The sequence below is a fragment of the Mauremys mutica genome, chromosome 1 (genome assembly GCF_020497125.1).
Source record: "Mauremys mutica isolate MM-2020 ecotype Southern chromosome 1, ASM2049712v1, whole genome shotgun sequence".
In the NCBI taxonomy this organism is placed as follows: Eukaryota; Metazoa; Chordata; order Testudines; family Geoemydidae; genus Mauremys; species Mauremys mutica.
The window spans coordinates 11,771,430-11,788,066 of record NC_059072.1 but is presented as its reverse complement, the minus strand read 5'-3'; the positions used below and the strand labels follow the sequence as shown (position 1 = coordinate 11,788,066).

Genomic DNA, 16,637 nt, shown 5'->3' with positions numbered 1-16,637 from the left:
CCATCACCCCATTTCTCCTTTCAGGGGTCGTTCCTGTGTGGGCACCTCGTTGTTCTGTGTTGATGTGTGTGATTCACTGGCTGGCTTGCTTTTGATTTCTCTCCAAGCTCTCGGCTCCCCGCAGCAGCCTGCAGAGTCTGCAACCTCAGAGGAGAGCTTTGCAGTAGTGTGTGAAGGACTTATGTAAATACTTCAGCTTCGGCTAGTGGAGCCCCGGGAAGGAAAAGATGATGGATGTTTTACTTATGTTCTGGGGTGCTCCCAGCCATTGCAAAGCCAGCCTGGCCGCAGCTTCCATGCAATTGTTCTTTGGGCTAGCGAGATCAAAGCTAGCTCTGGGGTATCTCCATGGGCTGCAGCACACATGCATCTCTAACTGCAGTGTAGACGTATCCCTTGAGGCTAGCACCGGAATTTGATTTTGGGGACAGGACTTGTGTGGAAGTATATTTTGGCCTTTGTCTCAGCCTCCATGAATTCCTAATGTCCCCCCCTGTCCCCGGGAGCAGAGCTGCTTATACTGCTACTTAACATGGATATTGCAGGGCTGCCAAATGAGAAAGAAAGCGTAAAAAAAACCCTTCCTCCTTCTTGTAGCCTGGCTCAGCAGCCAGGTAAAAACTAGAGCCCATGTGCTTCCCTGAGTGCGAGGTGTGCGTCTTCCTTGTGTGCCCTGGGGGTCAAGGCAGCCCAAAGGGGGCAGGGTGAGGCCGTGTTCTTGCCCCTCCTACACAGGCAATTTCATTCTTGGAGCTGCTGAGCAGGCAGGACAGCTCCAGGCTGCTCCCCCGTTAATCTTCACACAACCCCCTTCCGAGGCATGGGAGGTACAGTAACTAGTTATAAGCCCATATGACAGGTGAGGAAATGGGAGTAGAGTAGACAGGGGGAACTCACTGAGTTGGCTGTAGAGATTGCTGGGCTCAGGATGGAGACCTTGATCTCCCTCTTGAGTTCTCAAATCTTGCCACTGTCCCATTGCAAGAACACGTTATGTACTATTAGATATGCGCTTACGCCGCTGGATAACATTTCCATAGGAGATGTTTACTTCGCTCTTCTCTTGCAGAGATTTGAAGCTGGATAACGTTCTGTTAGACAAGGACGGGCATATCAAAATCGCTGACTTTGGGATGTGTAAGGAGAACATGTTCGAAGATGCAAAGACAAGCACTTTCTGTGGAACCCCTGATTACATTGCTCCCGAGGTAGGTATGACCGGAACTTAAGTCAAATCTGTTCTCAGTCCGACCTGCACGAAGCCCATCAATGTCAATGAGATTGCGCGGTTGTTACTGAAAGCATAATTCAGCCCAAGGGTTGCATCATTTTCTTTGAGGAAACAGACAATGATTAATCACTTGCAGGGCTGCGTGAAAAGTATATAAAAAGAAGCCCCCCATCAGCTCCCCACACGCTGCTCCCAGCGCCTCCCACCCACCAGCAGCCCTGCCAGTCAGAGCCTCTCCCTCCCTCCCTGCACCTCCCAATCAGCTGTTTTGTGGCGTGCAGGAGGCTCTGGGGAGGAGGAGTGAGGGCACGGCAGGCTCAGGGGAGGGCACGGGAAGGGTTGGAGTTGGGTAGGGCCTGTGGCAGAGCCAGGGGTTGAGCAGTGAGCACCCCCGGCACATTTTAAAATTGGTACCTGTAGCTCCAGCCCTGGAGTCGATGCCTGTATAGGGTGACCAGACAGCAAATGTGAAAAATCGGGACAGGGGATGGGGGGTAATAGGAGCCTATATAAGAAAAAGACCCAAAAATCAGGACTGTCCCTATAAAATCGGGACATCTGGTCACCTACTATACAAGGAGTCTCATGTTAACTTCTGAAGAGCCGCATGTGGCTCCGGAGTCACAGGTTGGCCTGGTATATAAGGTTCTTGCGAATGGTTCCCCTAGTTAGAAACTGGATTTCAGTTTGGCTTGTTGGTCCCTTTATTGGTCTCTGTGAACATAGGCGCTGACTCCATGGGTGGCTGAATCAAGAAATGAGATTTGATCTGTGATTCAGTGAAATTCATTTCAGGCAGTAGCTGTTTATAAAGGCAGGTCATCCAATCAGGCGACAGAAATGCCATGTGATTAAAGTGACCCGTCGCAAAACTCAATAGAAAATCCTGAATAGTTGATTGACTACTCCCGAATTTCAATGGGATTTAAGCCCATGCTTAAAGTGAAGCATGGATTGAAAGGCCTTTCCGAAATAGGGATGGACTAACACATGCTTTAGTGCTTCCTGAATCAGGGTCTTTGCTGAGTAGTCGTGTTAACGTGACTGGGCCCTAAATAAGGCACCGCACAAGCTTATGTGAATCACAACTGTTTTTTCATATAAATATCTAGGGACTCTCACTTATACCAGTGTCAATCTGAAGTCAGTGGGCCCAGTTCTCCCTTATAGTCCCATCAAGGGGGCAGAAACAGCCCCTGGGAAATACCCGAGTATAAGTAGCCACCTTGTCCTATGTACGGTGCACGACATGGGCAGTGAGGGGATATCAGAGCAGTGGTCACTGTGCTTTCACTGTTTTCAGTTGCCTTTGGTTCCTAGATGGGACTGGGGAAAGTTGAACATTATTTACCCCCAGGCTGCTCTAAAGTGTCTCGGGCTGGGATAAAGGGAGACAAAAAGGTGGCTTAAAGTCCCCTCTGTTCCTGCGCTCCTCCTTGTCCTCCTCTCTTTCACCAGGATGCATCAGCTAATGAGCTGTGCAGAGAGACCAGAATCTGGACTTTGTGTGCCGGAAGCTCTCTAGAAGTGTGTGGGGGGGGGGGGAGCCACCAGTGCCCAAACCACGACCCTGCCCCCTTCTCCGCCTTTTCCCCCGAGGCCTCACCCCGCTCTCCCTCTTCCCCCTGAGGCCATGCTCCACCCCCTTCCCCTGAGGCGCCACCCCCTTCCCCTGAGGCTTCACCCCCTTTCCCCTGAGGCCCTGTCCTTCTTCCACCTCTTCTCCCAAGGCCCTGCCCCCACAATGCCTCTTCCCGCTGTCCTCACCCTGTCCCGGCGCGCCTGGCCTTGGGGTTGATCTGACGGGGTGCAGACTCCAGCTGAAAGCAGACACAGATCTTACTGGGGAGAGACTTTGACTAATTTAGCAGCAAGCCAAATGTTTCTCAGGAAGGAAGAGAACCCAAGAGCTCTCAATGCATCACGCCTGGCATCGCTCTGAAATCCATTTCTTTGCCTTTCAAGATCCCGTTCCCCGAGTGTAGTGTTTTCGAGATGGATATCGGTGCCTGCCAGATGGCTTTTAAAGGCTTTGTTTTCCCCCACGCTGTATTTCATCAGTCTTTTACTGCACTCTGAGGACCTGATTCTGATCTCAGCGGTAGCCGTGCAATTCAGAAGCCACTCTGTTGAAGTCATTGGAACGACGCCGGCTTGACGCCGGTGGGCGTGAGATCACAATCAAGTCCCCGGTGGCTTTTACTCAGCTTCAGCATTCCTTTAAAGAAATCTTTTTCTGATCTTAAACCAGAGCCACGGTCTCCACGAGATAATCCATTATCTGCGATTTCACTTAATGCAAGCTGGAGAGGCCAGGAGCTTTTATCTCGGCACCATCATTTATTTTAGAACTTCAGCCAGTGCATAGAAAAACCTTTTCCCTACAAACTGAAAGAACTGGTGGAGTTGATTAATCATCTTTCAAGCCAAGTAACAGACTTTTTCCAGCATTTCAGCACAGCTGCCTATTCCAGTTATTATTATTTGTATTGCGGTGGTGCCTGGAATTTCTAACTGAGACTGGGGCCACATTGTGCTATGTGCTGCACTTACCTAGTCCTAAAGAGCTTACAAGCTAAGTAGAAAAGGCAGATGGAGGGTGGGAAGGGAAACAGACACAAAGGTAAAGTGACATGCCCAAGGTCACATAGCAGGTCAGTAGCAGAGCCAGGAATAGCGCCCAGGTATCCTGACTCCCACACCAATGCCCTGTTCCCCAGACCACACTGCTTCAGCCATCAGCAGCTGTGTCTGCACTTATAAGAATAATTGTCTTCTGTGGTGTTAATCATCTCCACAGTTAGCCGTTTATAGCTACAGCAACTCTAGCATACGGGGTCAGATTGTAATCAGCCCCTGTGCTGAAGAGCATAGGGGAGGAGCTGCAATGAACTTCCCCTTCATTTCTTGAGCCCCTTAATATGGGCAAGTTACAGTGGGCGGTAGCTGTCTGAAAAAGGGTGGAAAGGGGAGAGGTGGGGGCTGGGCCAGGGACCCCTCTGAAAGGTGATATCGTTTCCTCAGAGCTCCCAGGAAGAATTCTGGCTGACTCTCCCAGAGTTCCTTGCAGGGGGCAGCTCCACTGCAGACTGAAAATGTACAATTGCATTTGAGGCTCAACCCAGCAATCTGACTCTGGTAAAATGCCCATTGATTTATCATGTCTCTACCCCAATGCTGTCATGTTGCCCTATCTCACTGGCCTCAATGGGAGATTTACCTTCGTAAAGTCTACAGAATAGAGCCCTTACCAGTCAAACAATGAATGCCAGCAAGCCCACACCTGTGTCTTTTGCCACCTGCCAAATGGCTCACACTCAAGGGCATTCTAACTTGGCCTTGCTCGCTCACAACTGGGCATGAGGTTATATTCTTGCTCTGGCTCGTCTTGAGAAAAAGGTCATTTCTGGGCTCCATGCAATCACCCAGATTCTGGCTACAGGGGAGTTACTCCAGATGTAAATGAGAGCAGAACTGGACCAATCATATCTCAGTAGGTTTGCCGGGCCAAATTCTGCTCTCAGTTACATCGTTGTAAACTCATTGCCTTCAATATGGCCATGTGATTGCCAGTAACATGAAGCTTAGTTTATGCACTATTAATAGCTGAGTGAAATTCCCTCTGTGCTGTCCCATGACTTTCCTGGGTAACGTAGAGCAGTGCGTCTCAAACTTTTGTACTGGTGACCCCTTTCACACAGCAAGCTTCTGAGTGCAGCCCCCCTTATAAATTAAAAACACTTTTTTATATATTTAACACCATTATAAATGCTGGAGGCCAAGGGGGGTTTGGGGTGGAGGCTGACAGCTCGCGACCCCCCATGTAATAACCTCGCGATCCCCTGAGGGGTCCCGACCCCCAGTTTGAGAATCCCCTGACTTAGAGTGATTCCACCACACCAGAGGATAGCTTGTAAAATTACAACTGGGGTCTAGTGAACACATTAAAGATCCCATGTAGCTGCTTACAGCAAACCTTACAAGACACCACACTCGACTATTACGGGATGATTTTTGCACCTCCTGCTGTGGAAATTGGACCCTGTTTGAACAGGGATTTGGGAACCAAGAAGTTTCAGAGTCATCGTTGCAAACAAGCTGTTGGAGGCATTCTCTTCTGTGAATCAAAAATCTATCCAGCACAGCTATAAACTGTGGAGTGAAATGAAACCCTTGTTAAATTAAGGTGCAGCTAATAGAGTCTTTATGCATTGGTGTAGGGCTGAAGTACGGCTAGTGCATGGATAGGCAACTTTCTGGCCAGCTGCATGTTAACGTAATTAGAAAAAAGAATAGGAGTACTTGTGGCACCTTAGAGACTAACAAATTTATTGTAGCATAAGCTTTCTAAGGTGCCACAAGTACTCCTATTCTTTTTGCGGATACAGACTAACATGGCTACTACTCTGAAACCTGTAATTAGAAAAGAAAGCTAACAAAACTCTGTAAAAATGACTGGATGATTGTGGACTGGACGATTGTGGACACTTGAGCACATTATTTTATTTTTAAACTTTATTCTGGCGGTTTTTATTTTGATTTCTCAAAATGTCAGATGCTATGGGACCATGCTGAAGACCACAGGTTTAAACTTGTTCACCTAGTGAACCACATCCTAACAACCAGGCCAGACTAGTTTCTCTGACCTATTGCACCACCTTTGCATTGATATTTCCTAGCATGGGGGAATCCCCACCCAGCATAGAGCCTGCAGAGTTGCTTCCTGTTACTCCTTCCCTGCAGACCCTAGTGCTGGGGGAGGGAGGTGTCAGGATGGGCAAGAGGACTGGCAGAGCACAAAGTCAGCTGGCATATGGTCCTTAGGGAATAACACACTGGTGCATTTTAGAGCAGCCCCATGACTGCTCTAAACTGATCCAATGCAAGGGGAAAGATTCAGGCTATCGGAGCAGAATAACAAGTTCCCTACTAGCCAACACACACATACATTTTGCTTCGCTCACTATGAACTGGATGTAACAGAGAAGTAGGTCCATAATCTCTTGGTTACCTCTCCCCCACAAACAATGTGTGATTAGCATACTGCCACCCCTCCCAATAAAGAGCCTATTCACAATTGCACAACATCCCTGGGGGAATTACAGCAATTACATTACATGCAGCTAGGCTGGCTCCTTCCTTCTTATCTTCAGCTGCTTCCCCAGCCCTCAGGGCTTTTCTTTATATTGAAGAGCATGGATCCCTGTAGAAGACACTAGTAACTAGGTGGGGCTAGTGTGACCTGCTCTCTGTGGGCTACCAGAAAGTGATTCACAGACCACACTCTGAGGAACACTGGTATAGACTACTAATCAGTTCCAAATTCAGTTATTTAAAATGCAGCTCTGATTAATTAAATAAACCCCAGAATGCACCTCGCAAACTGTTTTTTTCTTTAAACGATGGAACTCACAAGTGTGAGTTGATTTTTCTTTTTCTGATGAATTTTGCAAAAGAATCTGGGTCTGGCACTACTTCCCGTGTTGCAGCTCAAGAGTTTAGCTCCGTGTTTGTAAGCAGAAAAACAGCAGGGTTTATAAGGTAACTTTAGCACACCTTTAACTGCTAGCCGTGTGTCTATTTTTGCTGCAGCAAATTGCACTAGTCTTCTACTGTTGCAGGAAAGCAAACTGCGTAGTAAAACTATACTTGCTATATACAGCTTTTCAGGCATAGATTTCAAAGGTGGGTACATGATGTTATTATCCCTGTTTTTTGTAACTAAGGAAATTGAGGCACAGATAGATTAAGTGATTTGCCCAAGGTCACACAGTAGTTTGTTGGCAAACCCAGGTCTTCTGACCCACAGGCTGGTTCCCCATCCACTTGATGATGACAATGATGATGCCAGTTAATTGCTTTCTCCAAATCCTTGGCCCAAATCCTCAGCTGCATCCCAGCTCTGGGTGCAACTTGTGGAAAAGGCATGGGTCAAAAGGGTCTTTACATCACCTTTCTATCCCTGATTCCATTAGTGGCCACGGACCAGTTAAAGAAGCCTCAGGAAAGTCCCTGACTTATACCCAGCAGTGTATGGCCCAAAGGGAGGGTTCAGGAAGCCTAGGGTTGCTGTGATTTAGAGCTGCCCTGACCCCACACTGGCAACTGTGAGGAAGGGTTCTCCGGTAAGTCTGTGCCATCTGGAGGTTGCTGAGGAAAATCGTCCAATGGCTGTTTAAAATAGCATCAGGCCTGTTTCGCTCTGCCTCAGCAGCACAAAGCAGCTGTAGAGGGGTCCGAGTCTGCCACTAAGGGACACCGTCGAGAGGATAGACTATTAATGTCAAATATTTTGTGTCTGCCTTTCTCACTCCCTGCCAATCTCCCTCTGACATAGATTTTGCTGGGACAGAAATACAACACTGCAGTTGACTGGTGGTCCTTTGGTGTCCTTCTGTATGAGATGCTGATTGGCCAGTCTCCTTTCCATGGCCAAGATGAAGAGGAGCTTTTCCAGTCCATCCGCATGGATAATCCATTCTACCCTCGCTGGCTCAATAAGGATGCAAAAGACATCCTAGTGAAGGTAAGAAGACACAGCACTTCCACTTTTACAGGTCAAATACTTTTTGACAAATGCTAACATCTCTCTTTGATTTTTGCATTTTCTCACTGGTGTGCAGAGAAATGGGCTTAGTACTATGGTGAGAAATAATCACATAGAATCATAGAATATTAGGCTTGGAAGAGACCTCAGGAGGTCATCTAGTCCAACCCCCTGCTGAAAGCAGGACCAACCCCAACTAAATCATCCCAGCCAGGGCTTTGTCAAGCCTGACCTTAAAAACCTCTAACGAAGGAGATTCCACCACCTCCCTAGGTAACCCATTCCAGTGCTTCACCACCCTCCTAGTGAAAGAGTGTTTCCTAATAGCCAACCTAAATCTCCCCCACTGCAACTTGAGACCATTACTCCTTGTTGTCATCTGCCACCACTGAGAACAGTCTAGCTCCATTCTCTTTGGAACCCCCTTCAGGTAGTTGAAGGCTGCTATCAAATCCCCCCTCACTCTTCTCTTCTGCAGACTAAATAAGCCCAGTTCCCTCAGCCTCTCCTCATAAGCCATGTGCCCCACCCCCCTAATCATTTTCGTTACCCTCCACTGGACTCTCACCAATTTGTCCACATCCTTTCTATAGTGGGGGGACCAAACCTGGACGCACAATTATATACAGTGTTTTGTCTAAGGATCTCAGAGCACAATGGGCCTGATCCCAGGCCCCCTGAGTCTTAAGGCCTACATTGATCTCCACATCGTCTTCATCCCCCACCTTGTTCTCTCATGTCTCATATTAATCTTTCTGGTTTGGACTCGGGGGAAGGACCATGTTATGTATGTGTCAATAAATGCTCCATCAATAATAATAACAACGGAGAAAGAGGATCCTCTGTTCTATCTATGTACAGAACCTAGGACAGCAGGACTCAGGCTTCTAGGAACCACCATAATAAGAATAATAAACAATAATGAAGTACAAACATGCTTGCTCAAACAATGCACAGCGTGTGAGACGGATATTATGGAGGCCTGACTAGGTGTCTCTTTGGTGCATACAATGCCATCTTTCTGCACAAGCAGACTGGGCCTTTGTTAGCTTTATTTAATGTAGGATCAGAAATAAAAATCATCCTTATTGCTAAACACTAAACTCCCTTGCTGAGAAAGAGACAATTAGCCTGGTTGTTGGCCACTTCCCATTAGCACTGAATTTATATAGTTATACATGTTGTAATATTTAGCTCCATTAGCATAAACACTTAATTTAGCAGAGGGGACTCTGCATAGCTGAATTATAGCTGCGCAATCAATCTCCTTTGGTCTATTTCAACACTGCAGCCAGGTTATAATTTGCTGGTGCACAACCGAAGACTCCATTCTTTTCAAATAAGAGTAGCTGGGATTTCCTTCCACCTGATTCTTCGGTGGCTACCTTTGGCCCTAGAACTTATTGCTTATTAGTTGTTGAGCAGCAGCTGTGTGTTTGCTTGCTAAGGAGCATTCACATAAAAGTCGTGGTCCTGCCCCAGATAAAAGGCCAGATTTTCAAAAGACCTCAGCACCTGCAACTGGGGGGCCGGGTTGCTGAAAGAGCTCAGCAGCCAGCTTCTTGTGTCAAGAACAATGGGAGCTGTTGGGCGCTGAGCACTTTGGAAAATGTGGCCACTAACGCTGGGCAGGAAATGGTTTTCCTGTCCTGCAAATGTTTCCAAGATTTAAAAAGAAATTGTCCGGTTCTTTACTGGGACAAGATCAGAGACCTTTGAAAGATTTTCATGAAAACACGCACATAGACCCATGCCACTGTAGCCAAGGTGGTTAGCTAAGGTGGAGAGACCCAGGTCTGAGTCAGGGAGAGATGGGTCTTGAACTTAGGTAACCCACATCTCAACAGATTCTATAGTCACTGGTCTTTTTGGATGTTGGGAGGTGACAGTCTTTCTCTCTCTGTATCCAGAAATTCCATCCTGGACCTAAGCAACCTTTCCCCATGAAAGTTTCATTAAACCTGATATGTCCTTGTCTCTCTAATACCTTGGGTCCAGCACGCCTACCACAACACTGCCCACCTACAGAAAGTCTCGTTTTCGTCCAGCTGGCATTTTCTAGTGAAAACGCATTGTGTCAAAACATTCCTGACCCACTCTACATGCCATTTCATTTAGGGGCCTGCAGGAGAGCTCAGCTCTTTTGAAAATCTGTGTCATAGACAACCGTCTTCTTCTAGGGCTAGAAAAGTCTTCTATCTTTTCAGTTGATCTGGATAAACAAGGGAACCTGTGGCCATGGTGGGGTGGTGGAAGCTTCCTAATGGTAGGGGGTCCTGGGGGCCTGAACCGTTGCCCCACCCCCTGCATCGCCCCTTGCCCCTGAGCCTTTGCCCCCATGCCACCCCTTCCCCTGAGGCCCCGCCCCTACACTGCTCCTTCCCCTGAGGCTCCACCCCTTTCCCCCATTGCTCGTCCTTACGGCCAGTAAAAAGTGGGAGGGCATAGCCCCCATTGTTGCCATGCCCCTGGGCCAAGATGTCATGGTAAAAGTGCCGACAGAAGGGAAGACAACACTCAGATGCAAGGAGTGACTTTTAAGTAGCTTTGCCACATCTTAGCAACCTTTCTGATTCAGAGAGCCCCACAAGACGCAAGACCAGATGACTGGAATGCTTGGTAAAAATGAAGGTGGGCAATATTCCAGCCATCAAGGCCTAATTTTTCCAACACTGATGCCTCAGGTTTATCTACAAAATATTCACCCTCACACAGGTAATTGTACACACATGTAATTGTTCAGGCATTTGCGCAGGCAAACAGGTGCAGTAATTGTGCATCGAAGCACCTATTTTGTACACACAATTCACCATTTGCTTGTGCACCAGCATATTTTGAGGGCACACAGCTTAATGGCTGACATTGAAAAACTGGCCTCAAATATCAAACTGAAATAATGAAGACAGGACAAGATGATTCAGCTTCCCACTTGGCATGTGGGACTAGGAATCAGCACCACTTTGCCTGCAAGATTCACGTTTTCACTGAGTAAAGAGGTACCGTGTGTGACACCTACCCTGGCTACGTGTGTGCTAGTCAGACGGTGCTATCCGCAGAAAAGTAAAGTGCTCTGCTCTCTGCTAACTTCCAGCTTTTCGTGAGAGAACCTGAGAGGCGGCTCGGAGCAAAGGGGAACATCCGCCAGCACGCCTTTTTCCAGGAGATAAACTGGGAGGTTTTAGAAGAGCGGGCGATGGAGCCACCATTCAAACCCAGAGTGGTAAGGACCATTCTTAGGTCCCTCAGAGCAAAACGCTTTTCTTACCACATTCTTTTGCTCCTGAACTGTGCATTCACCCCAGTGGTGTAACCAGCACAGAATATTTGGGTGGACCGGGCGGGCAATTATGAGGGGGCTGGGAGGGCAGCAGGGATGGGGGGCCTGCCTCTCCCCACCCCATGCAGCTGGCCTTGCGGGGGGGGCAATGAATGGACCCTCTGCCCAGGGGCTCCCCGAGGCCCTGTGCACACACCAAGCTCTGGGAGGAGATGCTGCTCTCCAGCATGCATGGCTCCCAGCTCTCTTCCAGGTGCCACCACCCCACGCAGGGGCCCGGCTCCCCCAGGCAGCGGGTCTACCTTTTTTGAAGATCTCCTCTACCGCCACCGCCCGCCCACTTGCTCACCCTTCTCCCAATGGTGGATTAGTCATTGGGCCAACCCAGGGCCCCAGAAAAATGGGCGCTCCCACATCCCTACCCACTCTGCCTGCCCAGTGTTCCTGCCGGAGATTGGGGTGGGTGCACGGGGAATTGCTCCACTCTGCCTGCCCCACCAGTGCTCCAGCCGGGAAATGGGCTTGGGGCACGGGGGCTTTCCCTGCTCCACCCGCCCAGCCCCGGCAGGAGCACCAGGAGGGCAGAGTGGAGCAAGCCCCCGCACCCTGACCCCACTCCCCGGCTGGAGTGCTGGGCAGGCAGAACAGGGCAAGCGCTGGGACCAGAGCAGAGCCAGGGCTGAGGGATCCAGGCCCACCTGTGGCTATGCCACTGGTTCTCCGTACCAGCAGTGAAGCAGGCACCAACAGCCAATCAGAACAGCCTGCTTGGAGAGCACCGGCGGGATTCAGACCAAACACTTTCAAATGTAGTCGCCTCTGGTCAGACACACTGGGCAACATTTTCAAGCTCCGGGGTCTAATATCAGGGACCTCAACCCACATTTAGGCACCATGGGCCTTGTTTTTAGTTGCGTTGATTTCCCACCTGCAGCACCCATTGACTTCATGTGGCATTGTGGGAACTCTTCGCTTCTGCAAATCAGTCCCTGATCCCTCAGCGTGGATTGACTTTGGACACACAGGGTGGACAATGTTGGCCTTAGGTTAAGTGCCTTAGTATACACTGAAGCACCTAATCATGGACATCCAAACGTGAAAATGCTGAACCTAACTTCTGGTACCCCATGCAGTGTTTAATTTCTGCCAGGCCTTGCCAAGGGCTGGGCCCCGGCACCCGTAGGCTTGGCAGTTCATAGCCCTGGCACCTCTGGGCTTGTTGCATCAGTTATGAATATAAAAAAAACTGTTTGAGGCCCAGCTCCTAATCGCTTGAGCCCCGGCACATCTTTCATTACAAATTAAGCACCGGCCCCATGGGATTTTCCTTCATCAGGACACACAGAATTAAGGCACAAAACCAAATCAAACCATCAGCTTCTCTGTGAAATCTGGAGAACATTGATGTTGTCAATAATAGCAAGAGCATTTATACAGTACTTACAACACAACATTTATGTAGAGCCTTTTACCTTCAAAGTCCCTGCCAAACACAGATTAATTCGCCTTCACAGACTGATACATAAGCATAATTATCCCTGTTTTACAGAAAGAGAAACCAATTCTCTAATATCCCTACATGGTAGAATTCACCGGGGTCACACTGTTGCCCATATAATCTGTACTCCCATGTACAGTACTTAGATATCACGGTGATAGGTAGATGATTGACACCAAGGTACTGGATACTTTGATACCACACTGATACCAAGGTAACCAATCCCAGGATGATGGATACTTAGGCATGGTCTACACCTAAAAATAGATCGAACTAACTACATCGCTCAGGACTGTGAAAAATTTTACACCCTGAGCACCATAGTTAGGTCGACCTAACCCCTAGTGTAGACGTGGCTAGATCAATGGAAGGATTCTTCTGTTGAGCTAACTACCACCTCTCGGAGTGGTGGTTTAACTACATCAATGCAAAAAATCCTACAGTGTAGACATGCCCTTAGATACCAAAGATATGGGTGCCTTAAATATACCATTAGATTAGATTTAGATAAATGGTAAATGCTGTGAAATGAAACAACTGATTTTTTTGTTCTTTTCTTCTTCCTTCTTGAAGAAATCCGCAAGTGACTGTAGCAACTTTGACAAGGAGTTTCTCAATGAAAAACCTAGACTGTCGTGTGCAGACAGAGCGCTGATTAATAGCATGGACCAGAACATGTTCAGCAACTTTTCATTTGTGAACCCTAAAATGGAGAGGATGTTATCCTGAGATCTGCCCTCCCCAGCACCTTCCTTGCTAAAGGAATTCGGTGAATTGATTTGAGTAACACTTCTATCAGCTGAAAACCAAGAATGGTTCATTTGGACGAGGACCTGAACAGAAGCACTCTCCAGTGAAAGCTGATACTGTGTTTGTGGGTTTCCACCTGGTTGTATCCTGTAGCAGATGCCAAACGTATTTCACTAATGACCAACTCTCTTTCTGGTCTCTCTTGGTCTCACTCTCTTTTCTGGATGCTCTTGAATTTGAAGGCGATAGAAAAGGAGTAGGTACAAAATCCTGTTCACCTTATTCACACACATAGCCAGTGGGACTCTTCGTGTGAGTAAGACAACCGCATTTCGGCCCTAGCGGCGCGTCTCAGATTTGCTACTCCAGTGTCTAGTCCTGACGTTCTTATTGAGGCAAAACTTTCATTGAGTAAAGAGTTGTGTGTTCAAGAATTGGACCTCTTAGAAGGCTACCTTTCCAGGTGGGTCTCTTTTCAGCCCCCACCTGTGCACCTGTAAAATTGTATGTCCACCTATGTGCACTTGGCAAAGACAAACACCGGCCTGCACTCTTTAAAAACGCCTTTATCTAAGCAAAAGTTAGAATTTGCCCTCACAAAAAAGCCTTGAGACAGATGGGCTTTGCGGGTGCAAATTCCACCCCTTGCATGCACATAAATGTTAGATTTGCCTAGGTGTGCAGGCAGGGATTTACACTTGTGCAGTCTGGGGACGTGATCTTCAAACCACAGACTAAACATCACGCTCTAGGTCAATGCACTGAGGCTCAGCTCTGAGCTTTATTCATTGCACCTGCATTGTATGGGTGGGTCTGTGCTTCAAGCTGGGGGTGTGATTCGCAGCTCGAGGAGACGTACCCACGCTAGCTCTGCTTGAGCTAATGCGCTAAACTTAGAGCATGTCTGCGGCGCCACAAGCAGCGCGAGGATCAAACTGCCTCAAGTTCATGCCTAGCATCTCAGCCATGTACATACTCAGGTAGGCTACCCCTAGGGTGACCAGCTGTCCCGATTTTATAGGGACAGTCTCGATTTTTGGGTCTTTTTCTTTTATAGGCTCCTATTACCCCCCACCCCCATCCTGATTCTTCATACTTGCTGTCTGGTCACCCTAGACACATCCCCCCCCCCCCCCCAGTTGCTCACAGCACTGCATCTACACTCTATTTTTATCCTGCCAGCTCCATCAGAGCTAGTGTGGGTGTGTCTCCTTGCGCTGTGAATCACACCCGCAGCTCCAAAGGTAGATGTACCCTATGGGTTTTTGTTCACACCGGCCTCTCTAAATCAGGGCTTCTCAGGACAAATTTTTTGGTGGCCTCAGAGGGCGGCCACCAACTCTTCCTAAAATGCTTAATTAGCTTTAAGAAAAACAATTAAATATGCACATATGCATGTCCACGTCGTTATAATTTATTTATTGCTTGCGAGTGAGTCTGTTGTGAAAAGTGATATTAACCTACAAATATCACTTTTCACAGCAGACTTACTCAGCCCTGCCAAGCTTGGGGAGAAATTAAGCCCTGGATGAGGGGCTAGAGGAAGCGGGGTAGAGCCTGAAGCCCCACCACCAGCCCACCACCCCAGGACTGAAGTCCAAAGCCTGAGTCCCACCACCCTTCGGAAGGTGGGGAACTCACCGGCTGCCTGCTCCTCCAGCATTGTGCCCCAGGTGTCTCCAGAGCCCAACCCCTGTGGACAGCCCCAGCAACCAACACCAAGCTGGTGCATCTAGGAGCAACAGGGAGAGGGAGGGGCTGTTACTCCCCCGCACACACACACACACACACACACACAGAGCCCAGGGGCTGCAAGAAAAGCCCCTGGTGGCTGAGTTTGGGAAATGCTGCTCTAAACTCCTGTCCTAGCATTGGGATAAAGTCTGGGCTGAGTTCTCTTTGGGGGAGTCTCTCCTTAGAATACCAGGGTTGGAAGGGACCTCAGGAGGTCATCTAGTCCAACCCCCTGCTCAAAGCAGGACCAATCCCCCAACAGATTTTTGCCCCAGTTCCCTAAATGGCTCCCTCAAGGCTTGAACTCATAATCCTGGGTTTAGCAGGCCAATGCTCAAACCCCTGAGCTATCCCTCCCCCCCTGCTTAATATCTAGTCAGGACTATGGAGAGACTTTCCCCAAAACATTATTTCAGGATTTCAAGATTGGGCCTCCAGTCATTGCCCTGCAGGTATTAACTTGGCAGATAATATTCAGTACTTTCACAGACTGAACAACTTAATACTGCTACAAATGATGCTGCCCCTGCTCTTTGGTATTCAGCAGGGACCTGAATCAACTGCACACAACACTCTAAAGATGAGACAATACATTGCATGGTACGGCAATTATTTTCTCTCAACTGTTGACAACAAGTTGCTGACCTATTATGTTCCGTTTCGGGCAAAAAAAATATTGTAGCAGTAATGAGATTTTCGTGGAAATCCTTTACAATAAATGTACGCTGTCTTCTGAGATTCGCAAAACCGTCATCCTATTTATTCAGTTGCTGTTCAAGAGATAGAAATGGAAAGATCTAATGCCTCTAAGCTACTGCTTTTCATTGATAGTCTTATGGAAATATTTAGCCTGGTTATCATGTCAAAGCAGAAATAAAGAGCCAGCTTCTCTGCTCTGTGTAGCTCTGTTGACTTCAGTGAAGCTATGTTGGTTTATTCCAGCTGAGGGTCTGTATGAATATTGAGAGATTTCCAAGGGCGGTGTAATGTTAGTGACTCATTACAATTAAAACTGTCTTAGGCTTTCTACCTATGTGGTGGATATCAGTGTCAGAGGCCACGGTCCCATGTGAGGGAATGGGCACTCAGCGTAATACGGTGATGGGCAGCAGTATGAAAATCTAAGCCAGAAAAGAAAACCACCGTGCAGTTAAAATAATATCCCAGTAATGTGAGTCTCCTGCCTCTTGAGAAGTCGCTGTTTGTGCTGTATGAAATGTAGGCGAAATCTGTGCACACTTTTTGCCGCTAGTGATCATGTTTAATTAGAACCGTTAACATGAATTTTTAAAATGTCAGTGCTGTTTGTACAGTTTAATAAAACGTTGGGTACGACGGTCGAGTGAGTGTAAATGTGATTAAAGGGGAACAAAGAAAGGAGCCGCTCCGAAAAGCCATTAAAATTGTGACGGGCGCGTTGCTGTGTGTTCTTCAGGGGCATTTCAACCAGGTGGTAAGGAACCGAAGTCAGGACGCATTTGGATATTAAAAACTGTGCTATGGACTAACGTCTATTTCTGCACGACAGCAACTGTAAAACCAAAATGTGCCCTTTCGTAGGAGCATGCCCCTCCTGCTGATGTCAGTAACGGGATTTGCT

At 47.9% G+C, this 16,637-nt stretch overlaps 1 protein-coding gene across 1 annotated transcript in view; it reads left to right on the top strand.

Annotated features, from left to right (window-relative positions):
* PRKCQ (protein kinase C theta) overlaps positions 1-14,370 on the top strand; it is a 66,269-nt gene extending 51,899 nt beyond the window's left edge. The window contains exons 16-19 of the mRNA XM_045032460.1: positions 1,070-1,208; positions 7,569-7,757; positions 10,870-10,998; positions 13,127-14,370. Of these exons, the coding sequence (XP_044888395.1) occupies positions 1,070-1,208; positions 7,569-7,757; positions 10,870-10,998; positions 13,127-13,282 (613 nt within the window). The 3' untranslated portion in view covers positions 13,283-14,370. The remainder of the gene's footprint in view (positions 1-1,069; positions 1,209-7,568; positions 7,758-10,869; positions 10,999-13,126) is intronic.
* Positions 14,371-16,637: the final 2,267 nt, after the last annotated feature.